At 37.2% G+C, this 19,283-nt stretch overlaps 2 protein-coding genes and 1 pseudogene across 3 annotated transcripts; 2 read left to right on the top strand and 1 right to left on the bottom strand.

Moving 5' to 3' along the window:
• Positions 1-2,413: 2,413 nt before the first annotated feature.
• Positions 2,414-3,764, bottom strand: LOC145214597 (glycoprotein 3-alpha-L-fucosyltransferase A-like). Its single transcript, XM_080083158.1, has 2 exons — positions 3,317-3,764; positions 2,414-2,964 (listed from the first exon to the last, which is right to left on the bottom strand). The coding sequence occupies exons 1-2, from the start codon at positions 3,616-3,618 to the stop codon at positions 2,685-2,687; spliced, it is 582 nt and encodes a 193-aa protein (XP_079939284.1). The 5' UTR covers positions 3,619-3,764; the 3' UTR covers positions 2,414-2,684.
• Positions 3,765-7,167: 3,403 nt separating this feature from the next.
• LOC145214345 (uncharacterized) lies at positions 7,168-9,652 on the top strand (annotated as a pseudogene). Its single transcript, XR_013857022.1, has 2 exons — positions 7,168-8,619; positions 8,680-9,652. The product of XR_013857022.1 is annotated as an uncharacterized LOC145214345 (transcript).
• Positions 9,626-17,955, top strand: LOC145214346 (4-galactosyl-N-acetylglucosaminide 3-alpha-L-fucosyltransferase 9-like). The gene is made up of 10 exons (XM_080082852.1): positions 9,626-9,842; positions 9,897-10,080; positions 10,151-10,329; positions 10,393-13,164; positions 13,410-13,505; positions 13,664-13,765; positions 13,907-13,980; positions 14,604-14,720; positions 15,216-15,686; positions 16,040-17,955. The coding sequence occupies exons 4-10, from the start codon at positions 13,060-13,062 to the stop codon at positions 16,329-16,331; spliced, it is 1,257 nt and encodes a 418-aa protein (XP_079938978.1). The 5' UTR covers positions 9,626-9,842; positions 9,897-10,080; positions 10,151-10,329; positions 10,393-13,059; the 3' UTR covers positions 16,332-17,955.
• The last annotated feature ends 1,328 nt before the right edge of the window (positions 17,956-19,283 follow it).

The following is a 19,283-nucleotide window of genomic DNA, read 5'->3' on the forward strand; positions in this document are numbered from 1 at the left end:
ACACAATAGGACGTTGTTTAACGTCACAAAGGAACAATTTGGACAAGAGTGTGGTTGCACACAAAGTTTTCAAAGTTTCCAAACAACAACTTGGCGCTGCCTTTATGTGATAAACTGTACAGTCTTTTTAAATTTGTTTCAACGTTACCCAACAGCTATTAAAAAACATTGCGCTTTTCTTCCTCCGAAAGTCAGTTCCTGCTGCAGCTTGAACCAAATGGTGATATAATTTATTAATTTCACCAAAAAAAACGACGCCATTTTAACGCACTACATTTTGATTTTTTCGTCACATCAGATATGAGATGTCCTATGATCAAACTGAAACGAGCCCCGGCCGTTTTAATATCCATGCATTTTGCCAAGCGCTTACATGCATTTTGCCAAGCGTTTCAAAACATACACCACATTTTAACGCAGGTTAAATTGAACACTATTGAAATTTAAGACAAAATTGAAAAAGAGCATGCTTAAAAAATCTTTCAGGTGGCCACGCATAACAAACCAAGCTTAAAACCGCCTAAATTATCTCCGACAATCGCTAAATTAGGTCCACATGGCCGAGTGTGATCTGATCCAGGCATAAACTGGTCAAATCAACACTAGGCCGGAGATACGCCGACTAAAAGTGAAACTCCGATTGCCATGTCTACCGCGTAAATGTGGAAACACACTTGTCAGTACTGTGGCATGAACATCTCGATTTTGGAAAGGTTGTACTGCATGCGATAATTTAGAAAACCTGTTGTATACAGTAAATGTTTGGATAGATGATTACAGGAAAACGCAATTAATTTTTCCGCAATCAACCGCCAAAAATTTCTGTGACATGCGGTGCGTTGGGTGTCAGAACCACAAAACCGTTGCTTCGCTTTTTTTCTGTATTGGAGTTTTTTTAGAGTATAAACGTTGCCAAAAAAAACAGTCATAGATAGTATCACATTATTGTATTAAAGTCAAATTTATTTTTCAACCTCAAAGCTTTTTGGCCCTTATAAGGTATACAAAGAGGTAATTCACTTTCTAATCTTAAAGAAAAACACAGACAATAAAGGGTTGTTTTTGATATTAAATCCATAATAGGGATGGTGTGGTGCCTCATTGCCTATACGCAATTGTGTGGGGTCAAAGTCCACACCGACAACCCCATAGTACGAAACAAGTCTTGCAAATATAATGGCAAATTAATTGGAAAATTAAAAATATCATACTATAACACACAAAGTCAGTCAGTCACAAAATTCAGACCTTTCCCAAGCGACAATCACCCAAGTCAGGCCTTTTATATTGCACTCAGGCTATTCCCAATCGAAAATCACTACAGTCAGGCCTTCTTTGATGACGCTTTGCGCAGTCGGGCCTTTCACGAAAGTCACGCCTTCTATATTGCAGTAAGGCCTTTTACAATCGACAATCGCCCAAGTCAGGTTTTTATATTGCACTCAGGCCTTTCCCAATCGACAATCACTAAAGTCAGGCCTTCTATATTGTAGTCAGGCCTTTCCCAATCGACAATCACACATGTCAGGCCTTCCCTGATGACGCTTTACGCAGTCAGGCCTTCTGTAATCGACATAACAAACTTTAGGCCTTCTACATTGCAGTCGGGCAGTTACCAATCGACAATCACCCAAGTCGTCCCTTCTCTGATGACGCTCTCCGCAGTCAGGACATCCTCATTCGCAACAATCTCGAAAGTCAGCACAAAAATATTTTGTGAAAGACTCTCGCTGAAGTCAGTCCAGTCAGTCCAGTCAGGCAGACAGGCTTTTAGTCGACCCCCGTACCACCCAATGAAGTTTGTGCGTATATGTGCCGCATAGTAATCGAATGCACTTAGTACCAAGATTTAAACATGCATTGAAAATTGTTCAAATTTATCTCATGACATTTGGTAAGTCTTGTGACTTTTACGATAGCAGACTTTTCTATGATTTGTAAAAAAAACAGGATATTTAAAAAAGCGCATGTAGTTTTCGCCGTTGTGACAGTAGGAGAGGTAAAAATAGTCGACTGTAAAACTTGAGCTTGCGGTGAAGCCGGAATGTTTGGGACTTGTTGCAGGGCAGAACCGAAGAGGGTTGAACTTGTAAGGCTTGCAACAAATATTACAATGATGTATAAAGTGCAAAGTTTTCTAAAGCCGGAGAAACATACATTAATACCAATACTTTATAAAATGATTGCAGGCCGAGAAAGCCACGGTTTACAAACCAAGGCAAAGTTTTAAAATTTTAATCCCCCAAAAAAATAATTCGAATTACGTATTCTGGTTCCAGAATAAAACCGCTAACCAAATGGTTCTGAATTTATAAATGCCGGATCGTTCTGGTAAGAACACAAAAACAAATCAAAATAGCACTTTTAAAGATTGCTTTTATGCACAAGACTGGTTTCAATTTAAAACGCACAACAGAACGGTTACGAGAAAAACAGCGGGTTACGAGAAAAAAGTGCTCAAATTTATGAGAAAATACGCAATGAAAGTAGGTTAATCATATAAAAGCTGATTGCTTTACAATATAACTTTCCGGTTACCCCTCAGTTTAAAGAAAGTTAAAAACATTCCAAATGCAAACAAATATGCATTTATACGTCTTTTTGGTTTTCTTTGTTCATACCAGGATTATCAGATTTCCCCAAACAATTTTACTACGAAACTTTATCTCTTATCATTGTTTATCTTAAGGAAAGGGATTTTTTAAGCAACCCGAGTTTTCCGTTCCATAAAACCATTTTGCAAGTGACGGTACGATTCGAGGTTTTGAAGGCAGTCCGAAGAGAGGTATGTCACTTAACTGCGATTGATATACTGGACTAAATATGTTGTCCACGTTGATTCCGTGCAGTACACGACAAAGTTGACAATAATCGGTTTCACGGTGGTGTTCAGGGATGTCGACAAGATCCTTAGTTGTCCATTTTAGATATTCCTTGTATGCTGTGTCGTTTTTATCCAAATACCTGCATGTATAAGGATACCAAAATTTTTTGCTGACTTTTTCATGTAATCAAAAGGATAACAGAATAAACAAAAATCAGGTGGGGTGATCATAAATTTATTAAAAATTGAATTGATCTTTAAGCTCATTACTGCGTTTCATACATACTTTGTACGACAGTAAATGACTATCAAACAATTAGGTAACATGCGACTCCAATAATTAACTGGGGCGTTTTTGAGACATGTTGTAAACAAAAACAATTATAATGCGCAGTTATAGAAATCGGAAGTGTAACCGTAAATCATTTTTAAAGAAATTCATGTAAATGGAATAGGACTTGGGATCCAAGATGCCCTTTTCACAACACTTACTTTAAATATTCCACAAGTTTCTTGGGCGATGAAAAATCCTTGGCATAAATGAATGAGTTCGGCGGGGCAACTGCCTCATAGTCATCGCGGGACGGTCCTATGACTACTGGGACGGCCCCACTAATCAGTCCATTGTAGAAAAACTTTTCAGTTATATAATCCCTACAATTCCAACTGTTTTCCAATGAAAAATAAAACTTGTACTTTGAGTACTCAAATTTTGGTTGTCGGTTTTTAAAACAACGTCCACCCAATACTATATCATCCAGCCCGTCGTTGATTAAGGATTTAACATATTCCATTCGGTCTTTTGAACCACGCGTGTACCCACAGTTCGATGCTACCCATATAGAAAGATGTGTTTTTTGCTTCACAAAAGCATCAATCTCGTTAGTGGACAACTTTTTTCCACCACGTGTTTTCCATGTACTGAATACATTGCCATAGGGGACATAAATGTCTGCATCCCGTCTAAATAAAAAATACGAAAAAGAATAATAGCGAAACGTTTACACTGTTGTGTACAAAGTTTGTAACGTGCCTTTGCGAAGCGATGGTTTAAACTTAGAAACTGGAAACAAATTAAAATCTCAGATGCAATATCGAAAAACGTTGAAATAAATTCATAATTTTCAAACTCGCGCATAGACTTCCGGATTTCTACTACCCTGTTTGTGGATGGGCAGGTCTATATACACGTACATATTTTGAGATCCTTTCCATATTTAATGTAGACAAAAATACTATAACCTAATGGCTAGCGACATAGACTAAGGTCGTTGGTTAAAATGCATTCTTCAAACACACGAGCCCAGCAGTCGCGTAACCTGTAGTTCATTGTCATGTTAAAAACATTGTCATATTCGGTCAGTTTCATCCGGCGAGGCTCCCGCACAGCTATTGGTGATTCCATACAACGCCAAACGTAATATTGATCCAATCTTCTGCATAGGGAAACGTTAGAGCTCTTATTGTTTTGGAATAAAACCCGACCAATTTATAAACTGTGTAGTATATTGTAAATCACGAGTCACCAGAGTCTCATTACGACAGGTGAAGACAACAGTCGCATATAATAACAGACTGAAATATTAACAACACTGAAGTCATCAACCGAATTCCGAATCATAATTACATTTTCAAAATCAGCTGAAAAATATTTCTGATTAGACCAAACGTTGTATTGTTTCATAACCTTCCCTTTTTATTCAACCGGCAAATATAAACAAAATCTGACGTTTCGACGTCTCTTACGATGCGTCTTCATCAGGGTAATGTCAGCTACCCTCACGGTCGTTCTTATAACACCAAACGGGTGAAGACGAAAAAGAGACAGGCGTAAAAACAATGACATTACCCTGATGAAAATGTTATAGTGTTGGTTCTAATTAGTAGTCCTAAAGCGGCTGGTTTAAAAATAGTACTCGTTTAGTTTGCTGGTTTTTTTTCTTACCTTGTTGCGGGCATTCTGGTAGGTTTCAATTCGTTAAAGTGAAATACAACAGCTTTTGCGTTTTTTTCATTGATCTGTAAATATTTCGATTAATTGTATACTTGCTTATTGCTGTATTAAGCCGCTATTTTGTTTAACATTACTGTGCAGTACGTTAGATAAAGTTGTTTTGTTAGTGTCACATTTGTCAGTGAAATTCTTTCAACGTGCATATACCTTTGTTCTGTTCAGTGTGACTTGGCAATTGCCGCACTCATACGGCATGGAATCAAATTCAATTTTTTTGCCAAATTGAACTTTTTTGCCAAATGGTGCATCCCAAATTATAATTATGATCTGAAAATAAAATTAAACAAACAAGCGGTTGAATACATAATAGTGTAGAACAGTGGTTCATAACCTGTACACGTGTTTCTTGCTGCACCCCTTTCAAATCACCAACCAATTTTCGCACCACCCTGGGTTTTTGTATTTAAGCAGAATAGACCTAACCAACCTTAATGATTCAGCATCCCCGCACCCCCTAGGAACGGTTATCGCACACCTTGAGAGTGCGTGCACCCCCTGGTTAAGAACCCCTGGAGTAGAACGAACCAATTACCAAACAGCTTAAAATGTATAAATTAGGGTTCGGCCTAAAGTTCCGTTGTTATTGTTAAAAAGTAAACAGTATAAGGTGTTACATGTCAAAAAATCCAAAGCGCAACATTTTTAAAATTGAAAACTTTAATAGTTTTTTTGCTTGTTTGTAGGTATAGCCTACTTTGTTAGTTGCATTCTTTAGGGCCTCATCTAATGGATCTTGCTCTGTTGAAAAGTTGTGTGAAACCCATTGAACGGAATTCGTTGAGTGTCTGGCCTACAACAAAACACAGCACATAGCAAAATGATATACAAAAAATATACAAAAACACAAATATCAAGAATTAATTAGGTAGCCGACCACTCAAAACTTAATTAAACAAAGGTTAAAGCATCAAGCCAATAAATGTTAAGCTGCAGACAGTGCACCCTGTTTGCCGTTGTATGACTATACACTATAGCCAAAAACTTACATAACGGAATTTAATTAAGATTATTTGCATCCACAAAAGTTTGAGCACATTTTTGCACATTTACTCACGTTTTTAAAGTTCCATTTTTCTTCCATAGCTAGTTTTATGTAAACAAGCACTGTAGCAGTCAGCAGAATCAAAAGAAACAACCACTTAAAACGACAAAATTCCATCTTGTTCTAGCGGTCTAGCTATGTACAGCTATTTCAACTGTAAACGATTCGCAATATTTCTGGTTTGTTATTTCCAATGTAAGTGACTAGTAACTGAAAATGTGTCTTTTAAACTAGTAAACTATCATCCAGCTGCACGCCCAAACAAAAGGTCTACAAAAATTGTCTGTTGGTAAGCGAAAATAAAGAAATTGCAAAAAAGCTTAATAGTCAAAACCGTTAAGACAGTCTAGGCAAAACCTATACACGTGAGGCAAAACCTATAAAAACGTGGTTCAAGTACAAAGAAAATGAATACACACCACTATATCTGTTTAATGAAACGAACTTGGGAACGAACGCGTCAATGCCTCAAGTTCAGGAATAAACGCGTTTGTCCCCAAACCGCTTGCGTTTTATTACTAGTTAATTGCTTTTATCTGTAACTTTTTCTGTTGTGTGGCACCAAGTTGCCTATCTTCTGTGGCTTTCATTTTAGCTGATGATGCCACCAGAAACTGCCGAAACGTTCACTCAATTATTGCCCTGTATCTTCTTGCTAAGAAGGTTTGTAAATCGTACAGAAATTAGAAAACTCATTTTTTGTACATTATTAGATATTTTTTGTTATGTTTTCTTATCGATTTTCAAATCTGCAACATGATTTCATTTTCTAAAGTAGTAATTTTCTTTCCCTACAGCTATGGCACACACAAGCTACCACAGGTATATTTTTTTATTGTGCAATCAACCAAGAGCCTGTGTAATGTACAACATCCCAATCAAAAATGCTGGCTTATCACCGGCCAACTGTTGATTTGACCGGTTTATACCTGGATTATAGCGCACCTGGCCAAGTGGACAATAGCCTGACAAATAACACAGATATAACTAGTGCGGTTTACGTATGCTTTGTTATGGCCAAGTTAATGATCTTTTAAGTATGGCCAGATTTATTATTCTGAGAAAAAAAAGGTTTGTTTTGACTCCGTACTTAAACTGCAATGTTGGTAATGTATTATTTGTTAAATTTTATAAAACTTCAATTTTAAAGTACTCGCAAAACACTAGTAGGGCCTGGATTTAAAACTGCCGAGGAGCTTATGAGTTTGATTATTTGACATTTCTCAGTTTCATGTGACGAAAAAAAAGTAAACTAACTTGGTGCGTTAAGATGGCACGTTTTTTGGTCATATGAAATCAACATTTTGTTTTAGCCGTACCTGCAACTCACGTTTGTGTGACGAAAATGACGTTTTTGGTAAAGGCGGTCCGATTACGTTTAAGTTAGTTTCGATAGACTCTACACATAAAAAAACACCAATTAGGTATTATTTTGAGACTTCTTTGTGTGGAAAAAGTTTGTGTGGAAAACAACCTTGCTCATATTGTGTCTTTGAGACGCAAACAACGTCCCACTGTTTGATTGGTTGACAAAATCACGTGAGAAAATACTTGATTGTGATAGGCTAATCTTTTCGACTTTTCGACTCGTGTTGACGGCAAATTGTGACATTTTGAGAAAGAAGGAGTTTTAGTGCTGCTGTGTCCAAAAATGCCGAAATAGAAGACTGGAAGGACCTTTAACAAACCTTATAATCAACTTTCAAGATAGCAAAAATGGAATCGTCGTTTGCTTAACAAAACATTAAGCCAAGATGTTGCAGAAAACGAAACGCAGGACTTCGAAAGCTTTTCTAGCAGCGATACTGACAGTGATTGCGACCTAAACGTCTCAACCGTTAGTTCTGTGGATGTCGGCAGTTCAGACTCCGAGGTATCGCATGATGAGCAGGAAGAATTAAAAGGTATTACTGTTGAAAACAATGAAAAGTTATAATTAGCCACAGCAATTGCAGGATGGGTTCTTACTGAAATAAATGTACCAAAGTCAGCTGTTACTAACTTGCTACAAGCTTTGCACAAATTTGACGAATCATTGCCGCTTTCTTATTCAACATTGGTACCTTTAGTCCAAATTTAGTAACTCACAGCATTGGCAGAGGCGAATATATACACATGCCAAATTGGTTAACATCATTAAGACAGTTTTGGTTAGTATGTACAAAAAAGAGCAGTATTTTCTTCTGGTGAACATTGATGGACTTCCATTGTTTGAAGGGTCTCCAGACTACAAGCTGTACCCAATATTAGTTTCTGTATTTGGTCTTCCAATGAGGCCATTGTGTGCAGGCATTTATTGCACCAATAAGTCCTGCAACAGGGAAATGCCTCCAGTTGATGAATTTCTTAAATAAAATTTGCAAGACTTGGAAATGTTAAAAACACAGAAGTTTATTCACAATGAGGTTTTTTTAAAATGGTTAATAACGGTGTGTATGTTTGTGATGCACCAGCCCGTGCAGCTCTCAAATGTGTTAAATATCATTCTGGCTTTGCTAGTTGTGAAAGGTATACTATCCATGGTGAATATCACAGTGGACATGTTTGTTTTACTGGAAGCACTGGAAAACTGAGATCAGACACTGATTTTATAAATCAAACTGACAAAAACCACCACAAAGGATGCAGTATTTAAAGTGATTCTGTTAAAATGGTGACACACTTTCCACTAGATTACATGCACTTAGTGTGCCTTGGAGTTATGAAGAGACTTTTATGTCGGTGGAAAGGTGTTGCTAGGTATAAATTTCTTGCTCTGATACTGATAGTTATAAAAAATCAAATTCTTTTTTTTTGCAGACATGTTCAGGCGAAACTGGCTCCAGCATCAATTAAAACAATGTGTGAAGACATATCCTCCTTACGAAAACACATACCCACTGAATTTAATCGAAAGTTAAGAGTACTCTCTGATTTGGCTTATTGGAAAGCATCTGAGTATCGATTATTTCTTTTATATGTAGGTTGTGTTGTTTTGAAAAAAGAGTCTGTGTTGAGCTCAAAAAATTTAAACACTTCCTTCATTTGTCTGTTGCAATTAGAATTTCACTGACTTCAAATGTCAATCATGAGTATGTTGTACAATGTCGTGAACTTCTAAACACTTTTGTTGTGGAGAGTGAAAAATTGTATGGTAAAAGTTTTATCACATACAATGTTCATAGCTTGCTACATTTGCCTGATGATTATTTAACTTTTGGATCACTTGATTTGTGTAATTGCTTTTCTTTTGAAAGTTACTTGGTTTTCTTAAAGAGTTCTGTGAAGTCAGGGTTTAGACCTTTGCAGCAAGTAGCTCACTATGCTTTTAATCAGAACAAAAACATTCTTGCCACATCTGATATGCTTAAACAACATTGCCCTGTATATGCTTCACCCCTAGTAACCATCTCTTGTAAGCACAACATTAAACATTTAAAAAGTTTTATGCACAACTATTTTGTAATTAAACGGAATTCGATTGCTTCAACTGTAAAAATTGGTTCCAATATTTGCAAAGTTTGTGATATTTTTGTGTTTCAAGCTGATGTGTACTTTGTTGGTAAATACTACATGTGCATATCACATTTTTTTTAATTTCCCATAAACTCTGAATTGTGGGTATCCATAAAGTTTTGTGGGTATCCATAAAGTGTCAAAGTTAAAAGAAAATTTTAATATTTTAAAGGTGGACTGTAGCATTGTTAAATGTATGTTACTACCATTTAAAAAAAATCAAGTGGCACTAGAACTGGTACATGCCATTTAATGTGTTGTGTCTAATATTTTGCAGGTTTAAGTAATAACAAAACAAAATGAAAAACTATCTATGTGTAAAGTTTACCAATGGCACAAATGATATTGTACCAAAACAGTGTGTCCTTCCCCTACAAACCTAGGGAATATACAGATGATGGCAAAAAATGGCATAGAACCTCAGCCTGATTGGATGTCATGCCCTTGCGAAGTTTTGTGTCAAGCAAGTATGTGTTTTTTTTGGATGATGGTTCTTGAGGTTTACAAAGTTATGTTTGTAGGTACTTATGAAAGGTGCGTGCAAAAATCGTACAGCAGTAAGCCAAAGTTACAATTCTGTCTGAAGATTTCCGAGTTTTGTCTAAACAGTTGTCAGCGAATGATGTCCAACCCATTAAGTTATTTTCTTTGCCCCCACCTGCTACATGTGAGGCTGAACTTTTGGAAAACATTTAAAAGATTACAGTTAAGTGTTGATGCTAATTGAACATACCTTTATTTACCTTTTAATGAATGTATTTTTTAATGAATACAGGATGTGGTGTACTTTGCCAAAAAAGTTGAGTGCATATCTCTGCGGGCAACTTTGAGAATCTTTGTCAGAGAAATAATGACAAAATCCCTAGTTTCAAAGTTTTTCTGGTCAGGTCCGGGGGAGAACCGAAAGCGCACCAAAATATGTTTCAAAAACCATGACATACATCACTTGTTTGAGTAAGTTGTTGTTTTGTTTTTCAAAAGTAAAACTGCCTGAAATAAAATGTTTTGTGCATGAAGTATTACCAAATTGCAAAATGAAGGCAGCTGCTTTTCGGCAAGTCTGTTACTCAATGATGTCTTCTAAGGTGTGACATGTATTAGTTGAACTAAGCAAGTGCTGTCCAGGGCGGGAGATTAGGATGGGGGGCGCGCACTACGTGCTGCTTCCCTACCAGTGTAGCTGCAGTGTTCCCATTGCGGTGTCCAGAATTTGGTACATGCATTGGTTGAAATTCAACTCTTCTTACCAATACAAGATGAAACATAAATGTTTTGTGTTCTGTTTTTGCATGTGTCAAGGTAAAGAGGTCTGTAAAGATATGTCTAGGCATGGGACATGTAAGATTTATCTTAATTTTACCATCATTAAGTCCGGAACATCCAAGGGTAATCATGTTTAGGCTTGGGACATGTAAGGATTATCTTAACGTTACCATCATTAAGTCCGGAACATCCAAGGGTAATCGTGTTCGCGCAATGCGTAATACAAGTGTGGGTCATCAAAAGGCCGATGTCAAATTTCAGGGGTATAAACAAGTGTCTATCCTGATTTATCTGTGGATTATGATAAATTTCTGATTGGGATGGGATAAACGGATCGATTTAGGGTGGATGGAATGAGGTAACCTGACAAAATACACCAATACTATTGCATAAAGATTTAAAAAGGGGACCTATGACGGCTGTGAGTAGATGACGTCACCTCGATTGGGGAAGTCATGACGTCACGAAACATACTTTATTTTACAATAGATAATGCGTTGCCTCGAAACCTTTGCAGCAAACTTAAAGAGTAAAAAAAATCTATGACACGAAAAACGAAAAAATCTATGACACATAATCAGTTTTGTTGTCAAATATGTCCAAACAATTTTCGACAAATTTCCGAAACAGCAACAAACTCTTCAGTGATTTCTTTAACCCGTACTTGATCGAGTAAATCTAAATGCACGTGACAAACAGCTAGATGATTTAAGCGAACCTGGGTAGTCGTGCTTCTCAGCCATGTTTTTAGACGCCGAAGTGTTGAAAAACTCCGCTCGCATTCACCGAGCTGACAGGTCACACCAAAAGCAGTTTGAGCAAAATAAACACCTGCGTGAATACCTGGCGTAGTTCGGAACTCATAGAGCGATAAGCTAATTCCGCTTCATTTACAGAACTTGCCCCTGTTAGATATTTTTTGTTACGCTTTCTTAGCAATTTTCAAATCTGCAACATGATTTCATTTTCGAAAGAAGTAATTTTCTTTCCCTACAACTATGGCACACACAAACTACCATAGGTATATTTTTTATTGTGCAACCAACCAAGAGCCTGTGTAATATACAACATGGGATAAACGGATGGATTTAGGGTGGCTGGAATGAGCCAACCTGACAAAATACCCCAATACTATTGCAAAAAGATTTAAAAAGTTGGTGATCTGTATACATTACCTGATGTAAATTATTCTAAACTCGTAACAAGACCAATGTATATTAATCGGAGCACAATACTATATTTCTCATATGCCACAATAAAAGTTTGAGAGTTTTGACGCAAAGATGTCAAGTATTGACTGTATCATAAAAACCTCTTATAATCTTTCTATTTTATTCATTACCTCTACAATAATTTGTCTCAATAGTGTTTTTGCCTTAAGTTGCGGTTTGTATTTCTATGGTTGTTTGACTTTGTAAGATTGTTAGTTTAAAATTCTGGAAGAGATTTTTACACACACGACTGTTCTGGCAGGAGTTTAAGTGTAAAAAATTACAACGTTACGACAGTTTCTCGTGGCATCGTCAGATAAAATGAAAGACACAGAAGGGACGCAACTAGGTGCCGCACAACAGAAAAAGTTACCGATAAAAGCAATTGACTAGTAATAAAACGCAAGCGAATTGGGAACAAACGCGTTTATACCTGAGGCATTGGCGCGTTCGTTAAACTTTAAACAGATATAGTGGTGTGTATTCATTGTCGTTATACATAAGCCACGTTTGATAGATTTTGCCTCACGTAGCCTAGACTGTAAGTAAATTTTGACAACGAGTAGAGCGGTTTCTGTGTCAATAAAAACGCGAAAAAAGGGTTTAACACAACAGATAGGGTACAAAACATTTAGATATGGTTTGTGATGAAATCTTTAGCATTTGTTTCAAAAGTTTTTAAGTTTGAGCAACTTGTTAGGTAAAACATAGACCTACTGCACGAAACAGTATCGAAGTCAGTTACGTCGTATTAACGAACCATATAAACAGGATAACAGTTTTTCTTTATTTGCTACTGCAATATTTCGGTTCAGAACTTTGTACACTTTGTAGGCTATTCGCTCTTCAGTTTTCTATGTGTAAAAGCTAGCAAATACCGAGTGTTTAATTAAATAGTCGCAGTCAATAGATATGTGAACAGTAAAAAGAGGACCCAATAAGCACCGAACGTCAATTTGTGGCTCCCGTAATGTAGACTAAGTTGAATATAAGCTTTTTTGCGATTTCTTTATTTTTGCTTACCTACAGACAATTTTTGTAGACCCTTTGTTTGGGCGTGTAGCTGGATGGTGTAGCTTAATAGTTTAAAAGACACATGTTCAATCAGTTGCCAGCAGTCACTTACATTGGAAATAACGAACCAGTAGTATTGCGGATCGTTGCTGTTAACCGTTGAAATAGCTGTACATAGCTAGACCGCTAGAACAAGATGGAATTTTGTCGTTTTAAATTGGTGTTTCTTTCGATTCTGCTGACTGCTGCAGTGCTTGTATACACAAAACTAGCTATGGAAGGAAAATGGAACTTTAAAAACGTGAGTAAATGTGCAAAAATGTGCACAAACTGTTGTGGATACAAATAATCTTAATTAAACCCTGCTATGTTGTAGCTATTCAGCTAGTGTATAGTCATACAACGGCAAACACTGTGCACTGTCTGCAGCTTAACAATTATTGGCTTGATGCTTTAATCTTTTTTTAATTAAGTTTTCAGTGGTCGGCTCACTAACTAATTCTTGATACTTTTTATTTTGCTATTATGCTGTGTTTTGTTGTATAGGTCATACACTCAACGAATTCCGTTCAATGGGTTTCACACAACTTTTCAACAGAGCAAGATCCATTAGATGAGGCCCTAAAAAATGCAACTAACAAAGTAGGCTATACCTACTAACAAGCAAAAAAAAACTATTAAAGTTTTCAACATGTAACACCTTATACTGTTTACTTTTTAACAATACCAATGGAAATTTAGGCATAACCCTAACTTATACATTATATAATCATCCGCCTGTTTGTTAATTTGATTTCCAGATTATAATTATAAATTGGTATGCACCATTTGGCGAAAAAGTTGAATTTGATTCTCTGCCGTACGAGTGCGGAAATTGCCAACTCACGCTGGGCAGAACGAAGGTACGTGCACAATGGAAAAATTTTTCTGACAATTGCGACACTAACGAAGCAATACTTTCCGTTATCAAAAGTGTACAGTAATGTTGAAAAGAAATAGCGCATTACAGCAATAAGCAATTACAATTGATTGCAATTTTACAGATCGATGAAACAAACGCAAAAGCTGTTGTATTTCACTTTCACGAATTGCAACTTACCACAATGCCTGCAACAAGGTATGGAAAAGCCTGCAAACTAAACGAGTACTATTTTTCAAACCAACCGCTATAGCAATACTGTAAGAACCAAATCTATAACATTTTAATAAAACAGTGCAACGAATATATATATTGTGCTGTTGCCAGGCATATTGCATAAAATTTCCTTTTTGTTCAACCGGCAAATATAAACAAATCATCTGCGTTTCTACGTCTTATACAGCGTCTTCATCAGGGTAATGTCATTGTTTTTGTGCCTTTCGTCTTCACCCGTTTGGTGTTATAAGAACGACTGTGTTGGGTGGCTACATTACCCTGATGAAAACACCCCGTATGAGACGTCGAAACGTCAGATATTTTGTTTATATTTGCCGGTTGAATAAAAAGGAAAACTTATACAACATTACAACGTTTCGTCTTATCAGAAATATTTTTCATCTGACTCTGAAAATGTAATTATGAATTGTAATTCGGTAGATGACTTCAGACTACAGTTTCAGCCTGTTGTTATATGCGACTTTTGTCTCCATCTATCGTACTAAGTCTCTGCTGACTCGTGAATTACAATATACTTCACACAGTTGATAACTTGGTCGGGTTTTATTTTAAAACAATAAGAGTTCTAATGTTTCCATATGCAGGAGATTGGATCAATATTACGTTGGGCTTAGTAAGGAATCGCCAATAGCTTTGCGGGAGCATCGCGGGATGAAACTGACCGAATGTGACAATGTTTTTAACATGACAATGAACTACAGGTACAGCGACTGCTGGGCTCGTGTATTTGAACAATACTTTTTAACCAACGTCTTTAGTCTATGTCGCACAGAGATGTAAGTCGGGCAGGACTTTTCGGGCCGGGTTCGGGCCGGTTGCGGGATGGGTTCGGGACGGGTTCTAGCCGGGTTCGAGCCGGGTTCGGACTTGTTTCAGGCCTGTCTTTACACTCTGTGTCAGGATTTTTTTTCAATAAATTTACCTAGCTAGTTTAGTCAGTTGCTTGACATGTCCTAATGTCAAACAGCCGAAAAAGCCTTGTTTAAGCCCAATTGTCTATTGTGTTGGTTGTTTTGGTCTTTTCTGAGGATTCAGTGTATAGGCCTGTCAATCAAACCTTCGAGCCTAACTGTCTTCTCGAAAAGGATTCGGTTCGGGCGGGGTTCGGGCTCCAAGCAGTTTCAGGCCCGTTTACAACTCGTCGAGCCAACAATGCAAACGTTTCGCTGTTATCCTTTACCGTATTTTTTATTTAGACGGGATGCAGACATCTATGCCTCCTATGGTAATGCATTCAGTGTATGGAAAAGTCGTGGTGGAAAAAAGATGTCCACAGACCAGCTTAATGCTTTTGTGAAGCAGAAAACCAATCTTTCTATATGGGCAGTATCCAACTGTGGGTTCACTCGTGGTGCAATTGACCGGATGGAATATGTTAAATCTTTAATCAACGACGGACTGGATGATATAGTATTGGGTGGAGGTTGTTTTAAAAACCGACAATCAAAATTTGAGTACTCAAAGTACAAGTTTTATTTTGCATTGGAAAACAGTTGGAATTGTAGGGATTATATAACTGAAAAGTTTTTCTACAATGGACTGATTAGTGGAGCCGTCCCAGTGGTCATAGGACCGTCCCGCGATGACTATGAGGCAGTTGCCCCGCCGAACTCATTCATTTATGCCAAGGATTTTTCGACGCCCAATAAACTTGTGGAATATTTAAAGTAAGTGTTGTGGAAAGAGCATCTTGGATCCTAAGTCCTACTCCATTTGTATAAATTTCTTGGAAATGATCCACATTCACATTCACACTTCCAATTTCTACATATCATGAACTTAGCTGCGCATTAATGTCTCAAAAACGCCCCAGTTAATTGATGGAGTCGCATGCCACGTACTAATAGTTTTATATAGTCCTTTACTGTCGTACAAAGTATGTATGAAACGCAGTAATGAGCTTAAAGATCAATTCCATTTTTAATAAATTTATGTTCACCTTAACTGATTTTTGTTTATTCTGTTATCTTTTTGCTTCCATGAAAAAGTCAGAAAAAAATGTTGGAATCCTTACATGCAGGTATTTGGATAAAAACGACACAGCATACAAGGAATATCTAAAATGGACAACTGAGGATCTTGTCGACATCCCTGAAAACCACCGTGAAACCAATTATTGTCAACTTTGTCGTGTACTGCACGGAATCAACGTGGACAACATATTTAGTCCAGTATATCAATCGCAGTTAAGTGACATACCTCTCTTCGGACTGCCTTCAAAACCTCGAATCGTACCGTCACTTGCAAAATGGTATTATGGGACGGAAAACTCGGGTTGCCTAAAAAACCCATTTCGCAAAGATAAACATTGATAAGCGATAAAGTTTCGTAGTAAAATGATTTGGGAAAATCTTATCATGAAATCTAATTATGCAGGTATGAATAAAGAAAACCAAAAGGACGTAAAAATGCATATTTGTTTGCATGTTTAGAATGTTTTTAACTGTCTTTAAAGTTTAAGTTTAAAGTTTAAACTGAGCGGTGACCGCCAAAGTTATATTGTAAAGCAATCAGCTCTTATATAATGAACTTACTCTCATTGCGTATTTTTTTATCAATTTGAGCACTTTTTCAACGTAAAATACACACTTAGTGCATTCGATTATTTTGATGCCACACATACGCAAATTTCATTGGGTGCTACGTCGCCATTGTACCTACTATTATGTTTTTCTATGTTTCCCGCCAGTAGCCTTAACTCACTTGTATGGCGCAATGTCGTGCAACCTGATGACATAATCTATCACACAATCAGTGGTTATGATGTCACAACCTTGGCATTGTTTTACTGAAGTCACGTCTTGTAAGCGTGGCTGCCTCTTGTTTATTAGCGACTGGATGTTGTGTTGTATAATTGACCAGTTATGTTTGTTTCTTCGGTAACGAATAGGAAATTTGTGCTAAATGAACTGTTGCCGGTCGTCCAATGTGTGTTTTGTACATTTTGGGATCATGTATTCCACCGTCATCATCCAACGTGTCGTTGCTGTAAATCAGGGCTACTCAAACTTTCTTGCTCTGCGACCCCATTTTAAAACAGAAATTTCTACGCGGCCCCTTGATGGGTAAAGCCCAGGGGTGCACAACATTTTCGCTGTGACGGCCGCATTACAGATCTTTATTTCACCAACGGCCGCCTGCTTGCTTGTGTTTTTAAAAAAATTAAAAGTCTAAATTAATTTCTAATTGACAGTCTTAGCTTTTATGACGTCATAATCTATATTGTGACTCTTGTGGTATCTGCTTTTTCGCATTGTTTGCACACAATAGGCATAAAAAGTCTGGCGCATACGGCTACTAGGCTGGTAATATTCTTTTAAGTTTCACAAATTGTGTTTAGAGCAGTTTAAAAATCAAAATATTTGGCAAAAGAGTTTTTATTTACGTCACGGCCACCAGTACAGGTATTCTAATAAACATGTTCACGGCCGCTGGTTGTGCGCCCCTGGTATAGCCTATACACAGGAATGATGTTTCAATAATAAATGTACGCACGTATGCCATTGTTTGTGACTGGCATGATAACGCATAATGTTTCGCGATCCCCAAAATAATATATGGCGACCCCAATTGGGGTCGCGACCCACAGTTTGAGAAGCCCTGCTGTAAATAACTGTATTTTTCCTGTAAGCTTTGTTGCTCAAAGTCTCGCAGTTTGTTACTAGTGTGGTTTGCTGATATGTATTGAAATTGATGCTATATTTGCAGAACTTAAAATCTACCGATCACTTTGAATGTTACTGTAATAGTTCGGTAAGAGTCAACTTTACTGATAATTTTTTGTCTGTTGCCTTAACTAAAGTACTACATATTTGCAGGAACTGCTTTTGCACTGGTGCTCGTCTTGCTGCTATTGCCCTATTGTAAGAATTCGTTATTTTGGCACTTCGTGCCTTGGAGTTGTTAAAAAAAGGTTCTAGGCCGTTATAGTAGCCCCTCTTGTGCTGTCTGGGAGCATAGAGTTGCGCTCTCTACCAATTAAAAGGCAGCGCAACTTTTGGGTTATTCGCTACATTATCTTTTTGGCATAGAATAGCAGATTTTAGATTGTTGATTTTCTTGAGACAAAGCGTATAGTGAACTTTAGTCACCTTACGAATAATTGACGAAGCAACAGTGCTTCCTAATCAGAAATCAGACGAAGCAACAGTGCTTCCTAATCAGAATGCACTGTTGCTTCGACATAAGATGTCTACTGTTTGCGGAAAAGATCCTCTAATAAACACTAAATGTTATGGGTCACCTTACATTTTAAAAAAAGACATCAAAATTAATACGAAATATTGTCTTCAAATCTTAAATGCGTTTACTACTAATGGGTAAATTGTAACGTAGCATTAAAGCTCATTTGGTGTTTGAGCAATCGTATCTAAACCTTCGTTGTTTAACTTGTAGTAAAATAGTTTCGTTTCCTACTAAAGTTCGGTGATACAAGGACGCCGTCCAAAGTAATCGAACTTCAGGCTTTCCTTTTCTCTGTAAATACGACACGTCATGAAAATTGTTTTTTTTTGCGCTGTGGTTTACAAACAGTAGTCTATAAGGGCTCCGGGCCAGGGTTCCCAACCTATGGGTCGCCTAAAAATTGTGTTGGGTAGCCTATTTTTGTGACACTAAAAGAATCTACTTTTTGACTTCGTTTTTAGCTTTTTTTATTTTAAATGGGTTTAACTTGTTGCCCAAACATAATTTCAAGATAATTTGGCGCGATAATAGTTAATTCGGTTTGTGACGTCATAAGAGTAGTGTTACCTCACTGTTGAGCGTGGTCTGGCTGATCTAAAGTTCGGGCAAAATGGAAATGTTTAGTTGAAAAGAAAATGAATCATATTTGACTGCCGTAGTAATTTTTGAAAAGCTTTCCTGATTTGCAGACAAACATACAAACAAAATAGTAAGAATGCATGTCCAAGGGTCGCGAGAAACCACAAACCAAATTTTGGGATTTTTTCGGTCATGTCGAAAAAAGGTTGGGAACCACTGGCCTATACATTACTTTACCTGATATTTTAAGTGACTTCTAAAAGTAGCCATGATGAACAATGCGATTTGGAGCCAGTGCTGGATTAACCATTAGGCAAAGTAGGCATGTGCCTACAGGCCAGTCAAAAATCCAGGCCACTTTTTTGATTTGCAACACTGATAATTCAAATTTTTTAGTTGGGAACCCTGATTTTCGGGCCTCTTATAAAAAGTGCCTACAGGCCAACAGACCCTTAATCCGGCACTGTTTAGGGCCATGTAAAGTAGGCAAAGCAACTGGA

This window comes from Phallusia mammillata, chromosome 2, assembly GCF_965637545.1.
Source record: "Phallusia mammillata chromosome 2, kaPhaMamm4.hap1.1, whole genome shotgun sequence".
In the NCBI taxonomy this organism is placed as follows: Eukaryota; Metazoa; Chordata; class Ascidiacea; order Phlebobranchia; family Ascidiidae; genus Phallusia; species Phallusia mammillata.

Excerpts from the sequence above, each read along its gene's own strand:
- LOC145214597 (XM_080083158.1), bottom strand. The coding sequence starts at position 3,618 with ATGGAATATGTTAAATCCTTAATCAACGACGGGCTGGATGATATAGTA. Across the intron at positions 2,965-3,316 it reads AAACTTGTGGAATATTTAAA|GTATTTGGATAAAAACGACA; the intron begins GTAAGTGTTGTG and ends TTATACATGCAG.
- LOC145214346 (XM_080082852.1), top strand. The coding sequence starts at position 13,060 with ATGGAATTTTGTCGTTTTAAATTGGTGTTTCTTTCGATTCTGCTGACT. Across the intron at positions 13,165-13,409 it reads GAAAATGGAACTTTAAAAAC|GTCATACACTCAACGAATTC; the intron begins GTGAGTAAATGT and ends TTTGTTGTATAG. Across the intron at positions 13,766-13,906 it reads TCACGCTGGGCAGAACGAAG|ATCGATGAAACAAACGCAAA; the intron begins GTACGTGCACAA and ends GCAATTTTACAG.